Source organism: Heteronotia binoei, chromosome 2 (assembly GCF_032191835.1).
Source record: "Heteronotia binoei isolate CCM8104 ecotype False Entrance Well chromosome 2, APGP_CSIRO_Hbin_v1, whole genome shotgun sequence".
NCBI classification, from domain to species: Eukaryota; Metazoa; Chordata; class Lepidosauria; order Squamata; family Gekkonidae; genus Heteronotia; species Heteronotia binoei.
The window spans coordinates 92,239,825-92,254,903 of NC_083224.1; the positions used below are offsets into that span (position 1 = coordinate 92,239,825).

The window sequence follows — 15,079 nt, forward strand, 5'->3', positions numbered from 1 at the left end:
CTGCTTCTGGCATCGCCAGTGAACTGAGAGTTGTGCCCCAGGACTGATATCATAGGGCACCCTGGGGAGCAGTCTTTGGACTTGCACCCCATTGTAGTGCCCACGTTGCTTCTCCTAGCTCTAGAAACTTGGTACATTAAGCAAATATTGGAGTCCTGTTTATCAGTTACAGTGAACTCTCATACAACTTGTGTACAGTGCACACTTGATTTTTAAAATACATTTATTGAGTAATGTAGCCAAATAAATTCATTTGTTCATTCATTTCTTTCATTTATATACTGCCTTTCTCCTCACTGGGGGCCCAAAGAGGCTTATATTGCTCTCCTGTCCTCCACTTTATCTTCACAGTGACCCTGTAAGGTAGGTTGTGAAGTTTGTGGCTGTCCCAAGGTCATCCAGCAAACTAAAAGGGGATTTTCAGGGTTAAACCATTAGTGATTCATCAGAGGGAATCATGGGCGGGGAGCACTGAGCAAATCACATGCATGAACCTCCCCGCCCCACCAAGATCAGATGTGTTCCTGTGGTGAGAGTGGGAGTCCTTATTTTATAATGGAAGCTTCTGTGACATAAAAATCCAGTTTTTGAAAATCAGCCGTACAGGGGTGAGTCACTGTTTTTGAGAATGTCGCACATTCCCTGTCCCCATCCTGGCTCAGGCCCTGGCTGGGTAATATAGTTAGCATCGGGGCTTTTTTGAACAGGAACGCAGCTCCGACTGGCTTGGCATCAGGGGGTGTGGCCTAATATGTAAATGAGTTCCTGCTGGGCTTTTTCTACAACTAAAGCCCTGGTTAGCATAATGATGAATCTACTATCTAGAATTTATGGGAACCAACACTACTTCATTGATCTGAGTAGAGATTGCTGATTTAATGGACTTGTGCATTGTGATTGGGCCCATTGATCTATGAAGCATTTTGAAATCAGCATAGGATGTATGAGCTCCCTTTGAGTTTTAGCCAATGAAGAGCCACTATAATGACTAGATTTCACCTGGGATTAAGCAGTAGAAATGTAAAGTTCTAAGAGACTATTATGTTTTACAGCTATATGTTCATTACCAGGTCTATATAACTAAGGTGAATTCATTTCTCAAAAAGTAAAAAAATCCATTGGCTCCCAGGGATGATGTGTGTGTGTGCGTGCATGTGCGTGCATGCACACTTGTTCTTCTTCCACATTTCTCCCAGTTATTAATTTTCTGAAACATCCTGTGGGGCTGTAGTGGTCAAACAATGTCATAGCCAGGGTGGATTTAAATCATTTTTTTTTTAAAAAAAATCTGACTTTTCATTCCAATCCAGTTTTTAGTTATCAGTGAACAAATTATTCCCACATGGCATATCACAGAGGGGTGTTACTCAAGAGAAACAAAAGCATAAAACCTCTTTGGCCTTATGGTTCTGTTTATGTTTAATGACTTTGTGGGCTTTAGCCTCAGAATCCTTGCTCATGTACAGAGAATGCCAACCATCAGTTTCACAGTGGCTCCTTTTCCTTTAGAAAGAAATTAAAGCACAAAAATCATGTAGATTTCATTGGTTTTGGAGAGTTCTTATGGTTAGTATAAAGAGCCTATTTACTTCCAAACCAATGTTTTAATTACTATAGTATTCAAATAATGTATGAATTACCAGAGGATTTAAATGAAATCAGTCTGTTCTTGGTGATTTTAATAATGATTTAAAACATTGACATAAATCAGTCCACTGTATATATAGCCTTCTCCATCTATTAATCAATCAAATCTTGTGATACTGGATTTTAATTCCTGCCTGTGTTGATAAACTAAATGTACATGAATAAAGCTGGGTCACAAACACCCAGAATTCCAGCTGGGTAAGTGAGTCCTTTCAGTTTATTGTTAGTATCAGTAGAAGGTGCCAGACTTGCCTTTGGGATGCAAGGGAAAACTTGCAATAAATTTCAGTGTAATCAGTGACTTGGCAGATTACAAATTTACCACTGGAAATAAAAAGGGCATTATGAAAAGAAAAGGAAGTTGAATGTCAGTCCTTGCCTAAGCTGGGAACAAGCTGAAGTGAGAACAAGCAAAAATATAGAAGGTAGAGATAAGCTCATTTTGCCAACTCTTTTTCTTTTCATATCTGCTTATATTTTTACAGTGGTTTTACTTCTCAGCAGGGAAAAGTCTGATTTAGGGTTGGTGCTGTAGCAGTGCGATTCTTCCTCAATCTCCTTTTGTCCTCAAGACCAGCTATACGTGTGTTCTCAAAAGAAGAGACAGCCTGGTGGATGGTGTGCCTCCATGCTTTGCGATCTGAGGCTAGGTCAGACCACTGGTGATGGTCGGACCTGCCTGTCCCGCATTGGTCTTGTCAGCCACCAGCGAGCCTGCAGCAGACGTGGACTATTGCACCCTTCTTAAATCTTCGTTCGCGAAGCCAAGCCAAGAGAGAGAGAGAGACTTCTCAGCATTTTGCAATTGGCTAGATTCTTGTATGCATCTTGTATGCATCTTGTACAATCTTTTATACACAGTCCGTATGACATTTATTTGTGCAATGTACGTTATATACACACCCACGCAATGTGTGATACTAATGTATTGATCTACATAGAATATTGAAAAATGCATAACCTTTATTCGGAAAATTTGGTGTGAGGAAACAGAAAATGGCAGTCAACTAAGTTGTCGTGGGTTCAGTTCTCACAAGGGAGAAATGAAATCAAAATTGAGGGACAAGAAATCTTTAATAAAAGGAAAATGCAGAAGACAGTCTTTTCTTACAGAGTCTCCCTGTTTTGTGTGTATGGGGGAATTCACTTTATTTGCAAGGTTTGTCTTCACTTTTTCATCCAGCTTTGGCTTTGAAACTAGCCAGACTGCCTGGTTTGATTTGCTTAGTAGGCAAAGATTGGAAACTGGAACTGAAAAGTAGGATCCATTAATTAAGAATATGATCCATTTAGGTAAGGATTTTGAATTCTGCACTGATGGACCATAAGACAAAGACGATAAGAGTCATGTAAAATGTGCAACTGTAATATCAGGCATATCTGTTGATCATGGCTGTGTCTCTTCCTAGGGATGCATCTGCATTTCTTGTCATTTTTGTAGTGATTAAGAAAAGCAGGTAAGAAGGAGAAAGGATGAAATTCATTTTAAAGTTCATTGCATTTCTGTTTAGGTATCTTCTTCTACCATGGCCTGTTGACTAACCACTGAGATTATCTTTGCTTTTTCTCAGGTAATTGCCTTTGCTTCACTTTTTTTCATCTTGGTATCTATCACAACATTTTGTCTGGAGACGCATGAAGCCTTCATCATAGATGTTAATGTGACTGAGACACTGGTGGTGGGCAACACAACAGAGGTCTTTGTGATGCAAAAGATGGAGACAGAACCCATTCTTACTTACATTGAAGGAGTCTGTGTGCTTTGGTTCACTCTGGAGTTTCTAGTGCGCATCATTTGCTGCCCAGATAAATTGGTCTTCATTAAGAACCTTCTTAACATCATTGACTTTGTAGCCATCTTGCCCTTCTACTTGGAGGTGGGACTCAGTGGCCTGTCATCCAAGGCTGCACGGGATGTGCTAGGCTTCCTGCGAGTAGTTCGCTTTGTTCGGATCCTCCGGATTTTCAAGCTGACTCGCCACTTTGTGGGGCTTCGGGTGCTAGGTCATACACTTCGGGCCAGCACCAATGAATTCCTCCTTCTCATCATCTTCCTGGCTTTAGGAGTTTTGATTTTTGCCACCATGATCTATTATGCTGAAAGGATTGGAGCCAAACCATCGGACCCCAGTGGAAGTGAACACACACATTTTAAGAATATCCCCATTGGATTCTGGTGGGCAGTAGTGACAATGACAACATTGGGCTATGGTGACATGTACCCTAAAACCTGGTCAGGCATGCTGGTTGGTGCTCTTTGTGCCCTGGCTGGAGTTCTTACCATAGCCATGCCTGTCCCTGTAATTGTCAACAATTTTGGAATGTATTACTCATTGGCTATGGCCAAGCAGAAACTCCCAAAGAAGAAGAAGAAACACATACCCCGTCCAGCACCACTGGACTCCCCAACATACTGCAAGTCAGAGGACAATTCACCTCACAACAGCATTCAGAGTTACAACAGCCCCATGGCAGCAGCAACGGCAGCAGGGGTGGAAGAAAGGAAAAGATCAGGTGAGATACAGGATTTCAGATGGAACCAAAGCTGGAGAGTGAGGAATTGGTGGTAGGAATCTGGATGAATCTTAATGCCTTGTGGAAATGTAAGGGTGGATTCTACATCATGGGTGTTTCCATGTTAAATCTTATATCACTGCTGTTACAGTGTAAAATTCATCATAAAATGGGGTTTGACTCAAACCCATTTTCTCAGTACATATTTGTATTAAAGGTTCATGGTTCATTAAAAGTTTTTAATTCATGGATCAGCAGAACTGTAGCCGCCTAACCAAAGTCAGTGATTAGTTTTGCCAACCTCCAGGTGGTGGCAAAAAAGGGAAAGGAACATGGAAAGTAGAAGACTGGGAGAAAACCGTGTTACAAGTGAAAAATTACTAACATTAAATCACTGTTACTCACAATAAGTACTGATTACACATTGCTTATTATTAATAATGCCTAGAAAAATCATTTAACACTCATACATTGAAGAAAGCATTCACTGAAAATATGAACACATATATCAGTCTACAGTAATTCCGTGTATAGTTCTCCTGCATAGGAAAAGCACTTAATACATGAAAATTATAGGAAGGTGCCAGATTTTTCTCATCCAGAAGAACATGTGAATGTGACATGATTCTGGTAAAGTTTGTCTTTTGAATGTGATTCTTCATCTGACAAAAGAAGGTAGTTTTCTGGAACCGCAGCTCAATTCATAATATGCTTCGGTCAATTTAATTAGGCAACAGTTCTCTATGAGTAGCCAACACTGCAAGCTGAGAGCAATTAATCTGGAACCAGTGCTCTATACTCTATATGGTGTCTGCCTTGAGTAAACTGATCAGCAACATTGCCACTATAGAGTATAGAATTAGGGCCAGTCCTGGACTGTGGGCAAGTGGCTGGCACAGCAATATTCTGTTCAGTGGCCTTTCCAGCAACTATCAGTGGCCTCTTTGCACTAAGCATCTAGTTATTGTTGGCCAACGTAGATTTCCTGAACTATTAAAGAGGTTTCTAGACTGGTTTACGTTATTATTTTCTGCTGCATTCATATCAACACAGAGTGGTGTGGAGCAGCAATGAAGACTGGGTGTATGAGTAAATTACAGATCTACTTTTTGCCCTCTGACTGTAACATCCAGGGAATTTGTGTGTTTCTTTAGAGATCAAATGTATGCTGTGTTACCACTTGGGCTGCTGCCTGATTAAAGACATCTTTGTTGATATGCATGAGGATTTAACTAATTCATTAATTAAATCTATATTTTCCAAATGAATGAAACAGTAATTTTTAAGAAAAATTACATTTTTGTTTGTTTTAGATGGTGTGCAGTAGGCACAATATTACAAGAGACATTCTCTCATGTAAAGAGAAAAGAAATTCCTCTACTATGATGCCTATCACTTGCAGATTTTTAAAATTATTTTGATAAGTATAATTGCATTTTAAAAATGTAATGGCCAATCAAATTTGGATAACTTTTTAATCAAAAGCTCTAAAATTGACTATCTAGTCAATTAACTATACAAAACAGCCCTAGTTAGTGCATATTCCTGTAGAATTGGTTTGCAAGATCCATCTTTGCATGTTCCGTTAAAACTATAAAAGAGCAACTTGCACAACTACTTTCCATAATCTGCGATGTCACCCTCCATGCAGTCTATTATTGTCTTACAATGGCTTGCTGTGCCTGGGCTATTCAAACGATAGACTTCTTAACATTGACCAATTGTTTGATCTTCCTGGCTGCCATGATTGTCTAAGGGGATCTTTGGTATCACCAAGTCAGCCAGGCAGCCCCAGCCATATATGTCTTGTTAAAATAGAGATTCATTGATACAGGTGATTTATTTCCAGTCAGTGCTGTTGATTTTAATTCCAGCAATTGGTAGTCGTTAAATGAGGTATATTTGCTGCCCAAGGCTGTGACTCTCTAGGGTTTCTTACTGTAGGCTGTTGGCTAGTAGTGGAAAGTGCTCTGGAGCCTCCATGGGGATCCTGAGTATACAGTGATAGTAATTACAGGAGAAGAGAGATTTTGCTTCATTTCTTCTAGAAGAGAGGCAAGAATTGTTATTAAGAGTTTTCAAGTAAATGACTCCTAAAAAGGTTGATGTAGGGTGAAGTGTCAGTGTTAGATGATAACAAATGGCATTCTGATTGCATAAAATGTTTAAATTGAAGAAGAGTATAGCTTGCCCAGCTATGGAAAACTCTAAAGTTTACTAAATCAGTTTTCTCAAGTTTGTTGACCAAATTGAACTATCAAGCAGATACATCAAATAGGCTCAGCAACAGCTTGACTGTATCGTTTTCATTGCTGCCTAAATGGAGGAAGTTGACTGCGTGTCTCTAATAGTAAAGAAGTTGGCATTTGTGCTTGTGAAAGCAGCAAAACCCCTCCACACACACATTCTGATAACCCTGAAGCAGAGGGAGGGCCTCCAAACCAGGGGATCCCCTGCCCCCAGTTGGGGATTGGCAGCTCTACAATTGAAGAAAATGGGGAATAAATTGGGAAATGGACATGACTTGAAATCTGCACAGTTTGTAGTATCATAGAGCAGAGAGTTAAGTGCACAGTATATATGCTGTGAGCGTACATTCTCAGACATTAATGTCAATACACTGTTAATGACTTGACCCCTTTAAAGCAAAAGAGTTGAGAGGAAAGGGTTATTAGCATTTGAGGAAAATTGCTTTCTTCAATCCTAAATTAAATCTCCTACCCAAGAACTCCTGCAATTGGGAAGGGGGCCAAACTCTTATTCCCATTATCCCATATAGTACCCTAGACTCAAAGATGAAATTATTAATCTTGGGAGTTTAGACATCCCTTAATCCCAGTCCCTTCCTGGCTTTCCCATATGGCATTTCTGGTTTAATTTACTCCATTTCCTGTGCTGTATTGATCAGGGTTGGGGCAAGAATAACATAGCCACAAACCAATGTTGTAGGGCATTTTCTATACAGCAGTGTACTGTTGAGATTCAGGGCTATAGGGAACAGGAAGTCACTCCTATCACTCCAGAGTTCAACAGCCTCAGGCGGTTCAGTTGTGATACTGGAGGAGGCGGTTTTCCCATAATTTAATCCTCCAGTGCAGTTCCTTGCTGGCTTCCAACCTGCCCCTCCAAACAGTGAACTTTGTGGGCTTGTTCCTATCAGTAGGGCACCACACTGGGGCCATCCATAGATAAGTTAGGGTTTCTACATAGCCAGGGGGCTATATTAAAAAGAAAATAAAGTCAGGCCAAAAATAGCTTGATAAGGGCTGAGTATGGTCATCAACTTTCAGGAGTGTCAGAATACTAAGGGCAGATGAACAACAGCTAAAGAAAAATAAAAGACTTAAGAGCTTAGTCAAGCCCCCAAAGTACACAGGATGAGTGTTTTAAGGACTGGGCGCTTCATTCTGATTTTCTTTTCCCCAGCCTGCAAGCAACGTTTAATGGTTATGAAGTTAAAATATTTGAGAAGGCCTTAAATTTAAGTACTTCCTTCAGGACTAGTTAATTGCAATCCCAACCCTAGACACTTTCAGCTGTGAAGGAGGTAGAACCCCTGATAACTTAGATATTTTGGAATGGAGGAATGAAAATAGGGTTGGAGAATGTGTCACTGGTGTGCACCCCCTGACCTCCAATCCAATCCAATTTCCTATATAATCTAGGGAGGGGAAGATAAAAACAAAAATATACTGCTCAGATTCAAGGCTTGATGACCAGCTTTTTCCTCAGGATTAGGTGAGCAGGAAGCTGCTGATCTAGCCCCAGAGCTCAGAGGTTTGGGGCAAGTTGTTATTATTTTAAATCAAAACCTTTATATCCTGCCTTCCCTGTACCATTCAAGGCAACTCAAGATTTCACAATTGCTCCATTCTTGTCTTCCTGCTCTGCCAAATAATTCCTCAGGTTCCCTCTATTTGTGAGCTCTGTTTTCAGTAGAAGGGTGAACCTGGAACAAGGCAACTAGTATTAATGTAGTTACGTGGACTTGTTGAAACCAGCAGCCAGGAATCCAAGAACCATGATGCAGGTGATTGTTTTTTTAGAGACATGGACTGAGATGACTGTATGAAGTAATGAGTACTTTGGAGAAAGAGATCTGTTCTAGTTTCCTTGTATCATCACTGGAAATGAACATGTTAGTACAATCAAGGCTTCACTGTAGGAAAAAGGAACTCATTTGCATATTAGGCCACACCAGGGCTTTTTTGTAGAAAAAGCCCAGCAGGGACTCATTTGCATGTTAGGCCACCCCCCCCCCCCCCCCCGATGTTACCATTGTTTCACACAGGGCTTTTTTGTAGAAAAAGCCCAGCAGGAACTGATTTTCATATTAGGCCACACCCCTGATACCAAGCCAGCTGGAACTGCATTCCTTTATGTTCCTGCTCAAAAAAAGCCCTGGGCCATAACCCTGACACCAACCCAGCCGGAACTGTGTTTCTGTGCATTTTTGGTCAAAAAAAGCTCTGAGAACAGTGATACCATGTCAAATGTTGCATGACTCAGAAAATTATCAAGTAAGCAATGTTCCCTCTAAGCTGCAGAGTCTTGTGATCAAAAATTCTACTTTGTGAGCTACTGGCATTAAAGTTGTGAGCTACTGGCATTAAAGTTGTGAGCTACTGGCATTAAAGTTGTGAGCTACTGCATAAATTAGTGTGCTCTGGGGTCAATTTTCCTGAGCTAAGACAAAAATGTGTGAGCTGGAGGCTAAAAATCCGTGAGCTAACAAAATCATGCTAAAAAATCATGCTAACTCAGCTTAGAGGGAACACTGCAAGTAAGTTGTTGGTTATAAATTCCATCTGCTATTGCCATAATATCATTCAGTAGACTAACCTCCCCCTTTGCAAACTTGTGGATCCAAAAGCAGATGCCTTCCACAGCACAGAGGGACCCACGATTTTCCAAAATTGTGCAGTACTTCTTGGGTTCATCTTAGTGCAGTGATATTGGAGTTAAGTGTAGAACCACTGCCTAGGAAATGAGAATTTGACTTCAAGGGTCCAAGATTGTGGCCAGACTCCCAGATGATGTAAACTACTATAGATCCATCAGAATCCACAAAGTACTGACTTTTCCCTTCACACTGCAGTCACTTTGGGCTGGTTTTCTCCAGGTTCTTTTGCCTTCCTTGGGGACTGTTCCTTTCAGGGAACTCTTCAATGCCCTGCATCTGAGATTTAAATTGATCTATAGCTGCAGCCAGATCTATACCTGCAGCTGAACAGTGGCAAAATGCTGAGGTGGTAGAAAGGATAGTATTACATCAAATTTCAGATAAAAAGTTACATTTTCCCCCATGTCCTATCCAGGGGTTCTGCATCACCCCCATACTCACCAGAGGTAAAGGATGCAGAGCCCACCAAGCAGCATCCTGTGGACATCACAATTTGATCCTGCCAGCTAACATGGCAGGAGCGTCCACCCTCTAAGAGGTGGGACTGTCAGATCTGGGCCTATCCAAGAGGTCAATGGCATGCCCAGTCCAGTAGGGCCAGTTGAGGGAACAAGGAATGAGGCTGCTTGGGTTGACCGTGAACTTTGGCATTCCACAATTAGCTGGCTGTGGTGTGGAGAGATGAGGGAGCCAGTTAAGGAGTGAGGAGTGAAAAGTTGATTGGTAACTGCTCCTGTCCGTCAACTCTGACAGGGAGGTGGAGGCAGAGAAAAGAATGGGAGGGGTATACCCCAGGGAGTCTCCCTCATAAAGGTTGGGACTCAGGGCTAGCTCTCTTGCTAAATAACTGACTACAGGGAAGGCAGTGGGAAGAGAGAGAGAAGAGAAGACATAATCTCTTCCCCTTTCAAGTTTTAGGAGTATCAAGGCCTCATGAGGAGGCTATGGAGGATGCGTTGACTCTGTCTGGCCCTGACAACAGGGTGGACTCTAAATCAATTATTCACTGAAAATTCCCATAAATCTTTTCTTTAACCATGAATGTGATCCACCAGTAAAATTAAAAACATATTCTTGACACCTAGTAAAGTGAAAAATATTGTTCAAGAGCACTGATTCCATTCCTCTCCATGCAATTCCTCAACCAGTTAGATAAGCAAAGCAGTAGTGAAAGAGCTGAGGGAGCTTCACTAGCCTCAAGATTCTTTGAGCCAGGCAGGGAATCTCTCCCTGCTGCTTTCCTGAATGTTTTATATGTCCTAGTTATATTCCTGTTGTCAAAACAGATGCAGACCTGGTCTCCTATTCTCTCAGGTGCTGAAATGTGTCATCTTCTTTCTCCTTCCAAAGATACCAAGCAGAATGGTGATGCCAACGTGGTGCTGTCAGATGAGGAGCAGCCCCTTTCACCGTCACAGGAAGAGAAGTTGCCCATGAGGCGCTCAAGTACCAGGGACAAAAACAAGAAAGCAGGCACTTGCTTTCTTCTGAGTGCTGGAGATTTCTCATGTGCTGCTGATGGTGGCATCCGGAAAGGTATGAGTGAGACCAGTAGACTTGCACCCGTGGAAAAAGGGGATGTTGTGGATGAAGGAACAAGTATATATGCCTGAGGCCAGCTGAGGCCATTTCCCAGTCACTGTCACCTATAAAAAGTGAACTAAATGCTGCCTTTTAAAGGCTGTGGTTCTTTTCCTGTCTGTAGTAGGGGAGCTAGCTTGGAACCTGGAGAATGTACGGCTATGCCATTGCAACAGCAGCACCAGGAGAGTTCCATCTTCTCCATCACATTCCTGCCTTAGTTTTGGTGGTTGCCATCCTCTCCCACCTGCTGGGGCAAGCACTGTACTGCAAGTGAGGAAAGGGCTGTATGACAGGATTCAGAAGTCAGGGAGAGGATAAGTCACTGTTGCATTAGAGATTTACAGTGGAATCCTAAATAGAGCTGTACTTTTCTAAGCCCACTGACTCCAGTGGATTTAGAAAGATGTAACTGTGCCTGGATGGCACTCTGAGGATAGCACAGGAGCATTCTTTAAGTTGCAACCAGATAGCCCTCATTGGAGGTATCCATGCTGCTCCCACAGGATTGCTGTGGTCAGGGCTGGCTCACCCACTAGGCAGACTAGATGGTTGCCTAGGGCGCTGGGAGGGTGGGGGTACCAAATTGGGCTCCCCCCCCTCCCAGTGCCCCAGGCAAGTGTCTAGTTTGCCTGCCTCCTCTGCCCGCTGCTGCCCACTGCTGCCCACCCCTCCTTTCCCATCCCATCCGTCATCCCCCCCGGTGCAATCAGAGCACGCCGTGCCTGGGCCCTGCCGGCTGCGATGCGGTGTGCATCTTATCTTTCAAAGGACACACTGGAGAAGGCTTGGCTCCCCCTCTCTTCCAGTTCTGGAAAGGAGGGGGGAGAAGTCTCCAGCGCCTTCTTTGAAAATTAAGATACATACCACGTCATGGCTGGTGTAGCCCAGGCACGGAGAGCTCTGATTGCATGGGGGGGGGGGAGGCGATGGGAAGGGAAGGGAAGGAGGAGGTTGGTGCTGTACCTCAACATGGCACCCTCAGGGGGGTGCAACAGAGCACGGTGCAGCACTGCAGCACTGCGGGGGACGGCGGGGGGGTGCCTGCCTGGGGCGCCATGCACCCTTGGGTCAGCGCTGGCTGTGATGTATCTTTCACATTAGAAGCAATACCCACTTCACCTGTATAAAGAGTTAATCAGAAAAGAGTGTCAAAGTAGACCTTGGGGCACTTTGTGCTTACAAGCTTCTAGTTCATCTCCAGCTCGTTAGGCTCTTTGGAAAAGATTGCCTGATAAGTTCAAGTAGGATTTTACTTCTCAGTTATTTTGTTGTTTTTATTTACAAAATTTATATCCTGTCTTTCTTCCCTCATCAGGACCACCAAAGCAGCTAACAATTTAAAAACATACATAATAAAAACATATCTTAAAGCCCTTAAACGCAAATCAAAACCAGAGCTAAAATTTAAAAAAATGTAAATTCAATAAAACATAGGGAGGAAGGAGAGATTTATTTATATATTTACTTTTGGGGATATTTTTATTCCACTTTCCTCATCCAAAGCAAGACTCAAAGTGGTTAAAAAACAAAAAATGATCAACAGTCTAAAAATCACAATATAATAAAACACAGAAACAGCAGGCAGGAGGTGGGATTGAGCAGCTGGAAAAACTCACTGTCTGATGGAACAGTCTCTCCTGGCAAGTAGCACCTTCTTCTTTCAGTCTTTGTAGAGCCTTGGAGGCAGTTGTCTTTGTTTTCATTTATTTAATTACTTTTTTTCCTTTTGAGTTTGTCCTCACTGGGATTTTTTTGTTAGTATTTCTTCACATTTTCTTTCATTTGGATTTGTGTCTGGCTGTTCCTTGATGTTGCTTTACTATTTTTTTTTAGTGTATTTCCTATCTCTTTATGTTTCTTCTACCTGGATTGCAACTGCAGAAAATTTATAAAAAGTGTTGAATATACTCCTCCTTGCACAGATTTTGTTAAAAGGGGGGGGGGAGGGCAGAGAAGTGCCCTGCAACCTACATCTTTTTGGAATTTGAAGTATTTGGTGCAGTGTAAAGTAAAATAAAAAAAAACACTACCAAAAATAAACAAAATGAGGTTTCTGACAGTGGGGTTGGCTGTTTGAGGGAATAGATAGAAATGCACATTTTCAGCATTCCAAAATGAACAAAAAAGAGCAAATGATAATGGAGGCCAGATCAGACAACAGGATGATAATGAGAGATGTTGGTATATACACAAGTATAGGGAGCATCTTATGAAGGTTAGTACTTAAGCGTCTAGCTTGCATGCAAAATAAAACTCCAGGAGCATTAATTGGAACAATGCATGATGTGTGGCATGGACTGCACCTGCTGTGAACAATACATTCAGGTATACATGAAAACAACTAGTGCAAATGTATATTTTGTCTCCTCAGTGGCATCATCTCTATTTCTTCGCTGTGTTAATAGTTAACATTGCTTCTGGCATTTCCATTTGACAATCTAGCTAGCTACAGGTCTGCTTAAAACCAGTGGCACTCATTCTGCAGCTCATAGAAAGCCACATTGACTTCATTCTCAGGGAGACTCACAGTTCACCCCTTCTGCTGGTGGCAGCTGTTCCAAGGTGGGAACCAAATGCCAACCACTTGCCCGCTTTCTTGAAGCACATGGCTGGTGCCATATTGGGAAAGGTACTAAGAAGAGCCACAAGAAGCATATAAAAGAGCCATGTGACTCCTATAATAATAATAATACCTTTTATTTATATCCCGCCCTCCCCGCCGAGGCAGGCTCAGGGCGGCTAACAACATTAATCAATATAACAAATGATACAGTACTTTAACAGTAGATAAAAATTAATTAAAATTCTAAAAGCAGTAAAACAGTACAATTAACGTCTTGGTGCTATTCTGACAGATAACAAAATCATTTAAGCAGTCTCTCAGTGTTTAGTCGGTGAAGGCTTCACTAAAGAGGAAGGTCTTGCAGGCCCTACGGAAACGGTCAAAGTCCTGCAGGGCCCGTACTTCCTCTGGGAGCTGGTTCCACAGGTGTGGGGCCACAACAGAGAAGGCCCGAGTGCGGGTACTCTGCAGTCTTGCTTCCTTCAGCCCTGGGATAGTAAACAGGTCTTTCCCTGCTGACCTCAGTGCTCTCTGGGGTTCGTATGGGGAAAGACGGTCCCTCAGGTAGGCAGGTCCTCGGCCATATAGGGCTTTAAAGGTAATAACCAGCACTTTGTAACGAATCCGGTGTATAACTGGCAGCCATTGCAGTCCACGCAGCCCAGGCTGTATGTGCTCCCATTTGGGGAGCCCCAATAACAGCCTAGCCACTGCGTTCTGCACCAGCTGCAGCTTCCGGATTCGGCACAGAGGCAGCCCCATGTAGAGGGCATTACAGTAATCTAGTCTCGAGGTGACCGTTGCATGAATCACTGTTACTAGGTCCCGGCGCTCTAGGAAGGGGGCCAGCTGCCTTGCCCGCCTCAAATGGAAAAAGGCTGACTTAGCAGTGGCAGCTATCTGGGCCTCCATTAATAGTGAGGGCTCCAGTAGAACTCCCAAGCTCTTGACCCGGCGTGCCGCTATCAGCGGCGCCCCATCAAAAGCCGGGAGAGGTATTTCCCTCCCCAGAGCACCCCGGCCCACGCAAAGGACTTCTGTCTTTGCTGGATTTAGCTTCAGCCCACTCAGCCTTAACCAGGTTGCCATGGCCTGCAATGCCAGGTCCAAGTTCCCTGGGACGCAGCCAGGCCGGCCATCCATTAACAGATAGAGCTGGGTGTCATCCGCATATTGATGGCACCCAAGCCCATACCCCCGGGCAATCTGGGCAAGGGGGCGCATGTAGATATTAAATAGCATCGGTGAGAGAACCGCTCCCTGAGGCACCCCACAATCTAGTGTGCACCTCTGGGACAGCTCACCCCCGATTGCCACCCTTTGTCCCTGATCTTTGAGGAAGGAGGAGAGCCATTGTAAAGCCAACCCCCTAACCCCTATGTCGGCGAGGCAGCGGGTAAGTAGCCAGCGGTCGACTGTGTCAAACGTGGCCGACAGATCTAACAACATCAGCACCGCCACGCCACCTCAATCCAGGTGCCGTTGGAGGTCATCTGCCAAGGCGACCAGCACTGTCTCCGTCCCGTGACCCGGGCGAAAGCCGGACTGGCAAGGGTCTAGGACGGAAGTGTCATCCAGAAATTCCTGCAACTGCAGCGCCACTGCCCTCTCAATAATTTTACCTAAAAACGGTAAATTAGAGACCAGTCGGTAGTTTGCCAATTTGGCCGGGTCTGCTGAACTTTTTTTCAGGAGGGGGCGGACCATGGCCTCTTTCAAGGGTGTTGGAAAACACCCCTCCAGGAGGGATCTATTTATGATGTCCCGTAAAGGACATCGAAGCTCCCTCTGGCATGATTTAATTAGCCAAGAGGGGCAAGGGTCCAGATCACAAGTTGTTGGGCGTGCAGAGGAGAGAATTCCATCAA

At 43.4% G+C, this 15,079-nt stretch overlaps 1 protein-coding gene across 3 annotated transcripts in view; it reads left to right on the top strand.

Annotated features, from left to right (window-relative positions):
- The window catches only part of KCNC4 (potassium voltage-gated channel subfamily C member 4), a 56,357-nt gene that overhangs the window by 11,117 nt on the left and 30,161 nt on the right, over window positions 1-15,079 (top strand). For all 3 annotated transcript variants that reach the window (XM_060231618.1, XM_060231619.1, XM_060231620.1), the window contains exons 2-3: window positions 3,219-4,161; window positions 10,415-10,600. In XM_060231618.1, the coding sequence (XP_060087601.1) occupies window positions 3,219-4,161; window positions 10,415-10,600 (1,129 nt within the window). The remainder of the gene's footprint in view (window positions 1-3,218; window positions 4,162-10,414; window positions 10,601-15,079) is intronic.